The sequence below is a fragment of the Prionailurus bengalensis genome, chromosome D1, assembly GCF_016509475.1.
Source record: "Prionailurus bengalensis isolate Pbe53 chromosome D1, Fcat_Pben_1.1_paternal_pri, whole genome shotgun sequence".
NCBI lineage: Eukaryota > Metazoa > Chordata > Mammalia > Carnivora > Felidae > Prionailurus > Prionailurus bengalensis.
This window is the reverse complement of record NC_057346.1, coordinates 96990623-97005126: the sequence shown is the minus strand read 5'-3', so window position 1 is coordinate 97005126 and position 14504 is coordinate 96990623. Positions and strand designations below refer to the sequence as shown.

Sequence of the window (14504 nt, the reverse complement as noted above, 5' to 3'; positions counted from 1 at the left end):
TTTAAAAGCCTCTTGAACGGGGCGCAAATGGAAAGAACTCCTATTTGGAAGAAGGGACGTCTGGTATTATGCCCCCACCCTGCACTTACCCACTCAGGTGTAAGGTGGGCCTGATCTCATGGGATGCAGTGTCTCATAGGATCCTGACAGCTAGAACGCGCTCTGTCAATTAGAGATCACTTTTTTTCCTCCTTTCTGACCTTCCCCATGCAGTATTCTTCACATATAACCTGCCTTAGAATTTAAAAAGGACCAAAAAAAAAAAAAAATCCCCCAAAGATGATACAAAAGAATGTAAAGAAATAAAATAGGCCTAGAGTTTAAGAGAAGATTAAATTTATTAGATACTAAATACAAAAGTAAAACCATCAAAATAGGGACCCCGAGAGCTCCCACCCCAAACTCTATAAAAGCATTCCACATAGGCACACAATGGCTAGCAAAGACTAAAAAGGTGCAACGCTTCCAAAACGACAGATGCTCAGCTTGAGAAAATTGATGATTGGGTCAGATGAGCCCATTCCTGGAAGAGCCCCTTGTTGGCTCTGTCACAGCATCAGGCCAAAACCCTCAGCCTTCTGGACCAGACGCTGATGTCAGGGATGCCCTGAGCATGTGACTGGCGGCAGCCCACTTACTCTCTCTGTGCATTCTCCAGTTGCTTCATGATCAGATCCTGCTTCTGCTCCGAGAGCACCTGATAGAACCGGTGCATGGCTAGAGGGTCCAAATGGGGACAGAGAAATGAAGACTTAATGGGCTTGCGGGTGGGTTCACAGACATCCCTAGATCATGGCAGACCACCACAGAGCCCCTCGTTCAGGGATGCTGAAGTTCAATTCTCCCTTCTTTGGGACAGATTTCCCAGTCTACCTGCCGCCTCCCCAGGGTCTCTTCCTAAGCTTCGTTATCACAGCATCCACCTGCCAGACACCTTCATATCTCCGATCCTGTAACCTGGCTTATAGCTTTGTCCTCATCAGGGTTTCTATCTGCCTCTAGTGTCCTTTGGCTCAGTCCATGCTCTAAAAGATGTTTCTGTAACATAAACGTTCTCTCGTTAACACTCCTATTCCCAGCAGGTAGAAGAGTGTCTGGTATGTGGAGAGATGCAATAAAAAAGTTGGTGAAATAAAGGTCGTGTTCTCTATAACCTTCAGAGGAGAATCTGAAACACCACAGTATAATGTACAGGGACCTCCATGGTCCTCCGTCTGTCTCACCTACGAAACCACGGCTGCACAAGGGCAGTGCACCGCTTCTGATTAGCTGATAGTCCCAATGCCCTGCTCAATGCATGCACAGAACAGATACCCAAAGGGCGCAGTGTCCTTCAAGTGCCTATCTGTTCCTGTTTGCAAAGGAGCTTGAGAAATAGGAGATAGGAAAGTGGGGTGCACCTGGGTGTCTCAGATGGTCAAGCACTCAACTCTTGGTTTCGGCTCAGGTCATGATCTCAAGGTTTCATGAGTTCGAGCCCCAAGTCAGGCTCTGCTGTGCTGACAGTGCAGAGCCTGCTTGGGATTCTCGCTCTTGCCCTCTCTGCCTCTCCCCCACTCGCGCTGTCTCTCTCAAAATAGACTTAAAAAAAAAAACAAAAAACGGAAAATGGAACAGATGGTATAGGAGGGCTAGCGCTATCGGCTGCTAAAGGCCAAAAACAGGAAGATTCAGGAATCGGGCGACAGAGGAGTTGGTGAGGCATCTTTGAAGGATGCCAGGATTTGGAGGTCAGGACCATTCACCTTGTTTTAGCAGGAGGGGCTTATCCGCAAAGGTGATACGGAACCAGCCGGGCTCCTTGCACATGTAGGTCCTGCCACGGGACAATATCAGCTTGTTGTCCAGGAAGCGGCGATGCAGGAGCAGCTCTTCCTCAAAGGTGCACGGATCCAGGTACTAGGGCAGGCAGAAGGACGGAGCTGAGCCCAGGACCCAACCGGTAGGTCTGCCTACCGGCCTCATCCCAGAGCTCACCATTTTCAAGTTCATCCAGATGTAGAGGCCAGAGCCACGGTTGAGAAAAGGGATCCCTAATGCCTCCAACTTCTTGGTCATGTATCCGTGAGCTATCTGCAGCCGGGAGCGGTAGGTGGGCAGGTATACTTTGTCAATCCACTCTGGATGGGTGGGGAAAGACCGCTGTCACAGGGCTTGTGGCAGAGATCTGCCAGAGGGATCCTTACCCAAGGCTCCCTACCTGGGGCTTTGTGCCAGCTGTTCCTATTCAAGACTGACTCTGTATTATATTTGATGACCTTTATCCCCAACACACCCATCACTTAACCTAGAGCCGGGGTAGAGATATCAGGCTTCTCAATAGTCTGGTAGGGATGTTCTATTTGGATTTACACCCCTGATACAAAGGGTCAGGGTACCCCCTAAGTGAGGTTGATGCCCCTATTGTCAACTGGGCAAGTAGCAGATAATCAGAGCCCTCCTTACCTCCTGCCTCAGAGCCTCACGCAGCAGACTTTGAGAAACCTAGATATGCTTGGGGAGCTTTCAAAAGTCCTGATGCCCAGGTTATAGCCCTAGATCATCTAAATCAGAATCTTGGGAGAGAACACCCATATATCAGCATTTAAGCTCCCCAGACAGTTCCCATGTATCGAAGGCTGAGAACTAGTGTTCGAGGGGCTAGGAACCTGGTTTCTGCCAAATATCAAAAGGGCCTGGCATCATCCACCAGAGATATCTGCTTGGATTTCTCCTATCTGCCCCTTTCCCCCTGCCAAAGCTGAAAGACAGTGTCTCTAATTATTGAATTACATTCATTTGTAACATTATATACCAGTTTTTAATTTAAATCCTCCAGCCTGGCATCTGCTCTGTTATAGGGAATTAAAGAGAGAGGGCCTCATCTAAGTTTGGGCCATGGCATTAGACAGAGGGGGTGGGGGGTGTGTTTCCTCTGAAGCCAGTATTCACTTGTGATCCACGGAGGAAGTTGAATCCAGGTGCCATAGATCTAGCCACACCAACTTGCCTGAATGGCAGCCCTCCTTTGGCCACCATAGATGATGAAGTCAAGTCATATTCAAGGAGTCATGGCATTTCTTTGTAAGCTTTGCCTAAAGCAAGCAGGGCACTGGGGAGGGAAAACTGACCTCCACATAAAGGCGAATTTTGGGCTTTCAAGCCTTAGAGTACAATTTGACTATCCCTATCCAGGCAGAGCATGAGCTCCCAGACAGTTAGACACAAGGCCCATCTACGTTTCAGACCAGCAGCTCTGTCTTCCATCTCTGCCCTACTACACTATCAGAGTCATATCCTGCCCTTCTTCAAAGCTTCCTGTCCTGCCACCACTGAGCCCAAGACAGCAGAGTCTCAGTGTTTTAGACATATATCAGAGGCTCAAGCAGACCCAGGAATCCCCATGGCCATGGAGTCTAGCCAAGATCCCAGCCCGGGATGGGACTCAGTACCTCTGTCCTGGAGCAGCCGGCACAACTTATGCTGGGCAATGCCAGAAATGCCATGGAGGTAGCCAAAAGAGCTCACAGCAGAGGCCACCTCCCGGTTGTGGGTGTAGAGAACACCAAAGCGGAAGCCAGAGATGCCAAAATCCTAGAGGAAAAGAAGTAGGGGAAGGAATACCTGGTCTGCCCACCTCCTGGCTCCGTTTCCTTTCCTACCCAAAGACAGGAAGCTGGGGCTCACCTTACTGGTGCCCCAGATCACATGGGTCCTGTTGCGGTCAGGCAAACTGGAGAGGAGACAGTACAATCATGGTTATGAAGAAGTATGTGAAGAATGAAAACTTGGGGTCAATGCGGGTAAGAAGGGGAAAATGGACTGGAGGTCCTTCCTACACAAAAAGACCTACAGGGCCCAAAGTTCAAGAAACAGTTGCCCCAGTTAAGCCAGGAAATCAACAACAGGTATCGCTGGCGAACTAGATGGGACAACTCCCAAGCGCCCACTGAACGAAGTCCAGGACCCTCAGCCTGTCTGGTGGCCTTCCTGTAGCTGATCCAAAGCCACCTTTTTAGCAGTTAGCTCTTCACACATATGGGCCACCCATTGTTTCTAAAATGTGCTCACCTATTTCTTATTGTCCCATTTTTGGTGAAGCTGCTCCTTCTGCTGGGCATGCCCTCGCCTTGCTTTGGCTGCTGGGATCCTATCTTAGGGCCGTATACTATCCTTAAGAAAGTTTTGCCTTAGGGGCACCTGGGTGGCTCAGTCAGTTAAGCATCCAACTCTTGATTTCAGCTCAAGTCATGGTCTCATGGTTCATGAGATCAAGCCCTGCATTTGGCTCTGTGCTATCAGCACCAAGCCTGCTTGGGATTCTCTCTCTCTCCCTCTCTCTCTGCCCCTCCCCTGCTCGTGCTCACTCAATCTCTCTCAAAATAAAAATTTTTTTTAAAGTTTCCCCCTATTTCTATTCTCTCCCTGTGTACTGCTTATCAAGAAGTTCCTCCCTGACCTTCTGTAGGGCTTTATGTTGACAGTAACCTTTATACCATGCTGTCAAGTTATCTCATGTACAAAATGGCATTTAAAAAAGACACCTGGGGGGCACCTGAGGGGCTCAGTCGATTAAGCATCCAATTCTGGATTTCAGGTCTGGTTATGATCTCACCGTTCATGAGTTCAAGCTCCATATCAGGCTCTGTGCTGACAGCGTGGAGCCTGCTTGGGATTCTTGCTCTCCCTCTCTCTTCCCCTCCCCCACTCACATCCTCTCTCTCAAAATAAATAAACTTAAAGACACTTGAGAGGAAAGATGATGCTTTGCTCATTTTCACACTCCCAGTGGCACTTAGCCCTTTTCCTAGCACATAGCTGGTAAAGTTTATGGCACATGAACTCACCCTGCAAAAGCAGGAACCTCCTGGCTCTCATTCCCAACAGCTGAGGCCAACTCACCTTTCCATGCTCAAAACACTGTGGAATGTGATGAATTCATCAAACACAGACAGCATGTAAATCTCATCTATAATTACATGAAGGTGGTACCTGCAGGTTGGGTAAAAGAAGGAGAATGTCTAGGCGCTCTCCAATCTCAACTCATTTTCTTTTATGGTCTTCTCTGGACACAGATCAGCTACTCCTACTGCTCCAGCAGCCCATCCAACCCTTCCAAGCGGCATGGCAAGGTAGAAGGGGGGTGGCCACCAGAAGGGGTCTTTAGACCTGGCTCGGGGGTAGGAAGGAAGAGGACCCAAAGACACTCAGGAGAACATCTAACCCTTCAACTGTAAAGCAGAGACCAACGAGGAGGGCTGGGTGTCCCAAAGAGTTTTATATCTGGTGTAGTCAGGGAGCTCCCACCCAGGGTCCGAACTGAGTAGTGGCATTCAGTGGGCTCAGTGCTAATGCACATCATCTCGTTTATTTTCCCAACAACCCTCTGAAGCAGTGGTGGTATCTCCATCTCACAGATGAAGAAACAGTTTCTGAGACATAGTTCATTTCCTCAATCAGCAGATGCTAGAGCTGGGATTTGAACCTAGTTCTGTCAAATTCCAGCCCACGGACTTCCGGTGTTCATCCTCTTGTCCTCCTGTTCTGCCATGAATTGGTCTGGATTAGAGTTATGAAATTTGAATAAGTGTTTCTTCTGGAAAATGGGAGATTAGGCACCCTAAACAATAGGGCTATTTCAGAACTCCAGAGATGGTGGATGTCAACATGTTTGTAGGAATGGGACATGAGGGTTCTCTGGGGACACATCGTCACCCCACAAGGTCTGAAAGTCTGTCTTTCTCAGCACCTCAGGCCAAGTAGTTTGGGAAATGGATGCTGGGAGAGAGTGGTTACACAACAAGATTTGGAAAAGCAACAAAACCAGATCATAATTGTTATGTAGGTGTCTGTACCTGGGCAAGAAAAAAAAAGAAAAAAGGCAAAATGGCCCAAAAATGTAGGGTTGAAGCATGTGGGCGCCTTTTCCTTCAATTTCAGTGTGAGTTCTACATAGCTTTGCAAAGTATACTGTGCAGTAAAAATATTGGAGTAAGTTTTGTCTGGTTCTGACTTCTTGACCGTGAGTGATCAGAACATTGTTAAGGGACTTTGTGTAGTCTTGAGGGGTGGAACTCTTACTTCTTGGCAAACTCCAGGTATTCTTGTAGTGAGTCTCGAGAGTAGACGTCTCCCAAAGGATTCTGAGGGTTGATTAGAATGAGGCCTCTGACCTTTTTCCCCTAAAAAAATATATAAAAAACCATAACTGAGTGAACACAAGTCCTACACATCTACCTGAAGTTCAGCTAAAGGTCACATCAGGACACCCCATTACGGACACCCAACCAAGGCCTCATTGGGATCTCAGCTCCTTTAGGTGGGATCTTGAACATGCAGCCCCAGAAGGAGCTCTGGGGGCTGCCATAGACAAGGCTCAGGGCTCCCAGGGGGACATGGCCCCTGGGACACTGCTTCTTCCGAAGGAGCCCACACCACCGTGGTGAGAAGGTTGTACCGGGTCTCAGTCCTCAACCCTTCTCAGGGACAGCAGTGCCCACCCTGAAGACAGAGGTCCCTCCTTACTGTAAGCCTAGCCTCAAGTAGAGCTTGCTCCAGCTTGTCCACAGTGAGCTGGAAAGGATGGGGATTTGCATCTGTGACCTGGAAGACAAACGCTGTCTGAGAACTGCCTACCGGAAAGCTTCTAAGCCTTAGTTCCTCATCCCACAGACACTGAACAATGCTTCATGCCCAGGGCTGCAGCCCCACATGCCTTCTTTGCTCTAATTTCTCCATCTCCCCCCACTGTCACTTATATAGGAGGAAAGGGAGTTCCCCTACACCTTCCAAATGCCCTAGAGACCTTCCATTGCCTAGGTGGGCTAAGCAGGGGGAAGGGTCCCCATTCTGACCTCACTGTCCAGGTGGACAAGAATCAGCTCAACTTTCGAATACAGGCAGGCACTAAAGGCGAAGCCACCATAAAAGGGGGCAGGAATCAGAAAGGCCTCTGGAAGCACAGGGAGACAAAGTCGTCAGTCCACGGTCTCCCCGTCAGAACATGCCAGGCCCCCCAGACCAGCAGCAGCACTATAGACAGAGAAGGTTAGTTTGGCAATCCATCCTGCTTGGGGCTTAATGCTTTTGGGCTCAGGCTCTATAAAAGTTGCATTCTTATAAATGTTATTTGGGGAACACTAGAGAAGTTTCTTCTTTGGGGGTATGCTAGAGAAGGAGAAGGGGAAGAATATTGCTATGAATGGCTCAGAATCCAGGTTACAAACCAAAATAGGCTTGCTAACAGGTGAAATGCTAGTCATCCACTGAGTCTTACCAGCTCCAGTAGGAACACAAGAGGCTGAGGTCTGTGCCCAGAGAGGTCGCTCATCTCTCTGCATGGCTCAGGTTACCTAGACTTGGTGAACCCATGGGTTCTTTTCTTCCCGTTCCTTTGGCCTCATTGATGAGCAAACCAAGGACTCGCTCCTTTGAATGTAACCGTCATCTTGGTAACTTCCTTCTATGCAGCCAGAGCTCATCAAGATCTGAGACTCTTGTTTGGGTGTTGTTAGGAGGGAGACCAAGAACAGATCCCTCAGCCTTGTTTGATCTAGAACTAGTTTTTTGTTTGTTTGTTCAGGTGGGGGGGAGAGGTTGTGTGTGTGTGTGTGTGTGTGTGTGTGTGTGTGTGTGTATGTGTGTGTATTTTGTTTGTTTGTTTGTTTGTTTGGTGGACGAGGATAGGAAATCTATCTTGTGAGCCAGTTTACCAGGGCTCTCTGTATTGGAGTTGAGTCCAGAAGCCCAGCTAAGAATATACTGAATTGGCTCCCATTGTCACTATTTCTAAAGCATAACTCACTGAGGACCATCACACGTTTTCCTCCCATATTAAATGGGGACCCAAATCTCTCGCTACTACAGAAATAGTAGGAAGATGTTCTGATCAATGTAGAAGTCCCAGTACTTTAGGGGAAAGGCCTTGGGTCAAGATATTCTTCTTCCCTAAGGTCCAGTGCCCATTGTGCTGCTATTTCCCAGAGGGAAAGCAAAGCCCATTAACTTACCCCCTGGATCACAAAGAACCATGGCCAGTGTGGAGAATACAGAGGAGCAGCCATTTAGAACAACTACCTGAAGATGGACAGAAGACAGAAATCAAAACCCATCCCCCATATAAGAAGGTCTAGCCATTTTCTCTCCCTCCCCCTAGGACGGGTATCAGGAACCTCTTTATCTGGTTATCCACTGGCCTTATCCATTGGCCTTTCCTCTGTCCTGGCCCTGAGGGTCTCTACTTGTTCTAGAAAATACAAAGGAGTTCCCCAAGAATAAAGCCCTCTACCAAGGGGGCAGTGAGGGTGGGAAACTAACTCACATTTTCTGGATCAAGCTGGTCAGGTACCTTGCAGTAGTAGGTCAGGAACCGGGCCACCTCTTCTCGCAGGCTGTGGACAAACCCAGAGAGACTTTGTGGTGCCCAGGCCCAGGGGCCCTTCCTCATTCGGGATCTAGACTACAGTCTTTTCCAAAGAGCAAGGTATCCAACCTCATGTTACAGGTTACTGACTGAGGCGATCAACTCCCCAGGCGACACAGACAAGAAGCATGAGAGTTGAGACAAGAAATCAAGCCTTTTGAATTATAGGGCAGTGTTATTTCTATGACACCAGGCTCCTGATGAGGTTTCACCTCTAGATATTTTGTAGAAGTTGTTACCCAAAGAAATAGGGAGGTAGCCAACCAAGAATCTGGTGCTTTGGGTCCTTCCCTGGATGAGAACAGGTGTCTAGGGGCCAAGAGACTTTAGATCTGGAAGTTACTTACAATGGTTGCCCTCTCCAATCAGGATATTGCAGCAAGGCATCCTCAATGTAGTTCATATCACTCTGACTCAACTGTGGACAAACAGAGCATGAGGACAGCCAGCCCAAGGAAGCCCAACAGGCCTCATCCCACGGCTCAGACACATCTGGGTGTTTGCCCTACAACACAGGGCCTGACAGAAGACGAACAGGGAAACATGCCCCTTAATGAATGGAGGCCCAATCTTGTCATAGACTATACAAATAGAGAATCACTGGGGAGTGTCTGATGACCCTACAGGCCCAGAGGCTCCCTTGGCAGCCTACCCACCATATACCCGTCCACAGCACACCTCCAAACACAGTCAGTAAGCCAGAAGGTTAGATGTGCTATTCTAGAAGCTCTTTTCTCCCTTCTTTCCCCAAACTCCTAAGTCCAACTCCTGTATCTGCCACTTGCTAAGAAACATTCTAGTGGGACTAGGCCCGATGGCGGGTCCCAGCATAGCACAGGGCTTGGCTTACCCGTTCAGTCATCAGATCGAGGCAGAGCTTATTCTCACTGAGTCCAAGGTTAATGAAGCCCTGGAGATGGAAGGAATCTGAGATCAGTCCATTTGCCCTGCCCTATATGGGCCTCCTTAAACATTCTAGTAAATACTCATCCTAGGTTATTTCAAATGGAAATCTCACTGCCCCATGAGGCAGTTCAATCCATGTTTAACAACTTCAAGTGCTAGAAAACTTTCACAGACCCAAAAATCTTACAGCTTGCAAGTTTTCCCCTTCAGAGCCACATGGTACTTCTATACCAGATACCAGTCGTTGAGTTCTTATCATGTGCCAGACCCTAGCACATGATTTAAAGAGAGTGAATCTCAGAAAGACTGAATAACCTACTAGCCACGTGACCACAGTGATGGGCAGAACCCACCTGCCTGACCCAATACCTGCCTCATACCCATCTCTGCTTTCATGAGAGGGCCCTTCAACTTATTGGAGGAGATATGGTCCCTCAGAGTCCAGTGGAGATACTGGGCTCAATTGGTCCCCAGAGAAGCAGATGGCCACTGACCACACATCACTTAGCTAGAAACAGAAAAGAAGGTTTGACTAGCACTGTCCTCCATTCTTTGGCTGGAGAGCTGTAGTGAACCTCCCTTGCTGGAAGTCTCTTGTTGGCTCCCTAACACTTAGGATACCATCCCAACCACCTCACAATGGCCGGCCCCCATCCACACCTCGTCACAGCACTCATTTCCCCCAACCTAGCCTTTCCCTTATCACTCCCAGCCTTTCCCACCACGAAGCTTTCACACATGTAGTTCCTCCTACCTAGAGGTGCCCCCTCTCACCACCTCCACCATATGGCTGGCTGATTCAGTCTTTAAGACACCTTAGACCACCCGAAGCAGGCAACTCCTTGTACACTTGGAATTCTTATTCATGTTCCTTTCCCCAATGGCTGACTACATTCATCACTAGACTGAGTTCCATGAGGGCATGTCTGCTTACCACTTTGACCACAGTGACTCCTAGTGGGGAAGAGCATGGACTCAGGGAAAGCAGGCTGCGGGGGGGGGGGGGGGGGTGGCGGGAGTCTGGGGGAACTGGAAGGCAGGGGACTCAGACACAGCTCTTAATTTTATTAGACATGTCACCTTGTTTCTGTGCCCATTCCCTTATCTATAAGACGACAATAGCGTCTACTTTATGGAGCTAAGAAGAGTAAGAGAGCCCAGTACTTGGCACAGGACTCAGTCAACCCTAGTGATTGGGGCCCTTGAATAGGTGTCTCCCCCTGCCCTCATCCTCACCATGGTGTTCTTGTCCTCATGGTATTTGTCTCTTTGGTAGATCTTGTAGTCCTGGAAGCTAGAGTGGTATAAGGCAGAGATGTCAATCCCACGGCTGGACAGGTGCTGACTGACAAATGTAGCTTCAGGATCACTCAGTTGGTGAACTGGCCAGTCAGGCTGCCTGGAGGACTGGGCCCACTGCCCACCTCTGACATCACGCCTAACGTCCAGGGAAGGGCAAGACGGTTGGAGCCCTAGGCCACCCATGGCCCCAGACTGTAGGAGGTTGACCAACTGGTACATTAAGTGGCCCAGGAGGGCTTCCTGTTCGCTGGCGGCCTGACTGTGCCTCTGCTCCTCCAGCACCAGGTCCTGCTGCAGGTGCCTGGTCGTTAGGTGCATGAGGTTCTTCTCTATGGTCTGCTTCAAGTGCAGCATCATCTCCATCAGGTGGGTGTGGATTCTCTGGTTTCTGAGGCCCTGACCCCTCATCTGGGCAGAGGGCATACGGAACATGCCTAACCGATGACTCATGCTCTGGGTCTTTGTCTTGGCCTCAGCAGGCTGGCTGGAACCTACAGAGAAAGCGAGAGACCATGCAATGCATTAAAGGAAACCCTCCTTGACCCTGAGGAGATCCAGGCCCGATCTCAGGCTCCTCACTGCCTCCTCCTACTTCCATGCCTTGGGTATAGGCACATGTTGGCTCAGGGAGAATTACCGACTCATTTGAGGGCAATGCCTAAGAGGCCCCAAGCCCAGACCCTAGAACACTGTAGTTAAATGGCATTAAAATGTGTTCTGAAGAAGAGCATTAGGGCCCACTTTGAGAAAAAGGGGAAAGTGAACAGGTATGCTTCTGGGGTCTCCTCCCTCTCCCTCCATCAGAGCAATTCCTGCTTTACAGTGTTCTAAGAAAAGGGGATTCTGTAGAAATAAAGAGACAGAGAGAGAAAAAGAAAGAAAGAGAGGGAAAGACGGGGGGGGGGGGGGGGGGGAGAGGGAGAGGGAGAGGGAGAGGGAGAGAGAGAGATAAAGAATAAAAAGCCTGAGTAAATTATTCTGTTAGCATAGATGTGAGTACTGCCCAAGGGCCAAATCCAACTACCTCTTTTTGTAAATAAAGTTTTACTGGAATACAGTCACATTTGTTTGTTGATACATCATCTATGGCTGTTTTCACACTATAATGGCAGAGCTGAATAGCTGTGACACAGACCATAGGATATGACTCACAAGGCATAAAATGCTCATTATCTGGCCCTGTTTGGAAAAAGTTTGCCATCCGTTGTTCTAGAGCATCAGCCCCTCTTTTTGTCTATTTTTCTTCAGTCCTTCTATCCTTCTTTGTGTCATTTCCTTATAAATACCTTCAACCTGCTCACTGTGACAGCTGCCTCAGACTTCCATCACTAGTAACCAGGGGCTAGATACATGGTTCTTGAACTTCAAACTTCACCAGAATCACTTGGAGGACTTGTTAGCACAGAGATGGCGAGTCCTCACTGCCAGACTTTGATTCAGTAAATCTGGGGTGGGGCCTGAGAATTTTCAGTTCGAACAAGTTCCTGAGACTCTACTTTGAGAGCCTCTAACTATTCAGACCAACCTTTCATCTGAAGAGAAGTCAACATGATGGGAAAGACCTAAGAAACACCTTTTTAAAAGCCTTGAAGAATCAACCAAACAAATCGGAGAGCAAGAAGCCACACAGTAAGAAAACCTGAGGCCAACAGCTGCCTCTAATTCTTTATATGACAATCTTCATATTCCCAGACACAGAGACCTCTTTTCCTAAAAAATTCTAGATTTACAGCCCTTCCACTAGATGCCATATTCTGAGTTCTTATTCTAAGTTCCATCCCCGCCATATGCAAAGCCTCATTACCTCCGTCACAGGTTTGTTGCACCAGCGCTTCAAAGTACTGGACACTCTGCCCAACTTCTCCAAAACATGTTCAGTCTGCCTGGGATATGCCCATAGCAATCTATACTTCCCCCTCATGACACTTAATACTGTTACATGTTCAGTATCTCCCCAGGTCAGCCTTCATCATTCTATCGTTAGCACAGTGCCTGGCACATAGGTAGCTAGGAGGAGAGGCACAACCGCAGGATGTTGCCAAGTCAGTGAAGAGAAGAGCAAAGCCATGAGGACTTTGCTATAGAAGATGGGGCGGTGACCAGATATAGCCACAGGACGAAACAGTACTGACTCTTGATTTAGGGTGCCAACTTCTCATCAGCAGTGATACAAAGAACTTCACGCGCCAGAATTAGGAACACACATACTGTTTAGAAAGAGATTGAACAGATATAAATTCTCATGTCTAGACTAACCCTTTGTTCCACAAGCAAAATACTTTGTTCTGCCTCAGACTCCCTCCCCTACAAGTTAAAGGGTCATTTCAATGGGGCTTTCAACCCTGCAGATAAGGAGCTCATACGGTCCTTCCAGATACAGACATCCCCCAACTTAGAATGGTTCAGTTCTTGACTTTATGACTTGACGATGGTGCAAAAGTGACGCGCATTCAGTAGAAACTGTACTTGGAATTTCGAATTTGAACCTTTTCCTGGGCCAGTGATGTGCCGTAGGATCCCGTCTCATGATGCTGGGCACTGGCAGCAAGATGCAGCTCCCAGTCAGCCCCACAATCTCGAGGGTAAAAACCATTTACAACTATCCTGTACCCATACAACCCTTCTGCTTTTCACTTTCAGTATTCAATAAACTAAATGAGATACTCAACACTTTATTATAAAATGGACAGTGTTCGAGGATTTTGCCCAGCTGTAGGCCAGTGTGAGTGTTCTAAACATAATTAAGGTAGGCAAGACTAAACTATGATGCTCAGTAGTTCAGGTGTATTAAATGCATTTTCAACTTACAACGGGTTTATCAGGACAGAAGTCCATCATAAGTCAAGGAAAATCTATACTCGGATAGCATAGAGGGGTAGTTACGTGTCAACAGAGATTCCTGTGGTTTTGCCTTCCAAAAGGTGGTGCCTATCATCCCTGCTGGTTCTGAGGAGTCTGGCGGGAAGGGCCACACTGCTGGACAAGACTTCTCTTCAATGGGCAAGAAGTAGGGGGTTTCTGCTTTCTTCCAGGGCTAGTCTCTCACATATTGAGGGTCTTTGTCCTGTATCACCTTAATAACAAAACCAAAGATATCACAGCTCTGTAATATCCACTAGACCAGCACATGGTCCCAGACTTTAAGCAGTAATCCCAGTTCAGGCTGGATTAGGGGCTCTTTTGAACTTCCTGCCCTGGAAGTCCTTGATGTTACCAAAACTCCACGACTCTGTCCCATCCACCCAGCCCTCAGCCAGGGACTCCAGGTACAAAGAAAACAGTGATCAGGATCAGGTAGGGAAACTGGAGGCCAGTGTGGCCCAACAAGCTATTCGAAGAGAAAGGCTGCTCGAAGCAGTTAGGATTAGAACCTCTCCAGGCAGGCTCATGGAACAGCAAATAGTGCTAAGGTAAGTACCTAAAAAAAGTGTGTTTTCTTGGCAAAATGTATTTTTTTTCTTTTTTAAATGTTTATTTTTGAGACAGAGACAGAGTGTGAACAGGGAAGGGGCAGAGAGAGAGAGAGAGAGAGAGAGAGAGAGAGAGAGAATTCTCAGCAGGCTCTAGGCTCTGAGCTGTCAGCACAGAGCCCGACACCTGGCTCGAACCCACAAATCATGAGATCATGACCTGAACCAAAGTTGGGTGGTTAACCAACTGAGCCACCCAGGTGCCCCCAAATTCTTTTTAAGTTTATTTATTTATTTTGAGAGAGAGAGACAGCAAGTGGGGAAAGGGCAGCGAGAGAGAGAGAGGCAGAATCCCAAGCAGGCTCCACACTGTCACCATAGGGCCTGATGCAGAGCTCAAACTCACGAACTGCAAGATCATGACCAGAGCCAAAGTCTGACGCTTAACCTGAGTCATCCAGGCACCCCAAAATGTATTTGAAATG

General features: G+C 48.1%; 1 protein-coding gene across 1 annotated transcript; it reads right to left on the bottom strand.

Annotated features, from left to right (window-relative positions):
• Positions 1-319: 319 nt before the first annotated feature.
• On the bottom strand, positions 320-11100 carry ACCSL (1-aminocyclopropane-1-carboxylate synthase homolog (inactive) like). The gene is made up of 14 exons (XM_043581004.1): positions 10544-11100; positions 9252-9311; positions 8749-8819; positions 8300-8369; positions 7989-8055; positions 6834-6931; positions 6505-6582; positions 6061-6161; positions 4882-4971; positions 3667-3712; positions 3432-3573; positions 1978-2120; positions 1746-1899; positions 320-717 (listed from the first exon to the last, which is right to left on the bottom strand). The coding sequence occupies exons 1-14, from the start codon at positions 11057-11059 to the stop codon at positions 635-637; spliced, it is 1719 nt and encodes a 572-aa protein (XP_043436939.1). The 5' UTR covers positions 11060-11100; the 3' UTR covers positions 320-634.
• Positions 11101-14504: the final 3404 nt, after the last annotated feature.

Coding starts and splice junctions, on each gene's coding strand:
- ACCSL (XM_043581004.1), bottom strand. CDS start 11,059: ATGAGTCATCGGTTAGGCATGTTCCGTATGCCCTCTGCCCAGATGAGG. Junction 8,370..8,748: donor GATTGGAGAGGGCAACCATT/GTAAGTAACTTC, acceptor GTTTGTCCACAG/CCTGCGAGAAGAGGTGGCCC. Junction 6,932..7,988: donor GGTTCTTTGTGATCCAGGGG/GTAAGTTAATGG, acceptor CTGTGCTTCCAG/AGGCCTTTCTGATTCCTGCC.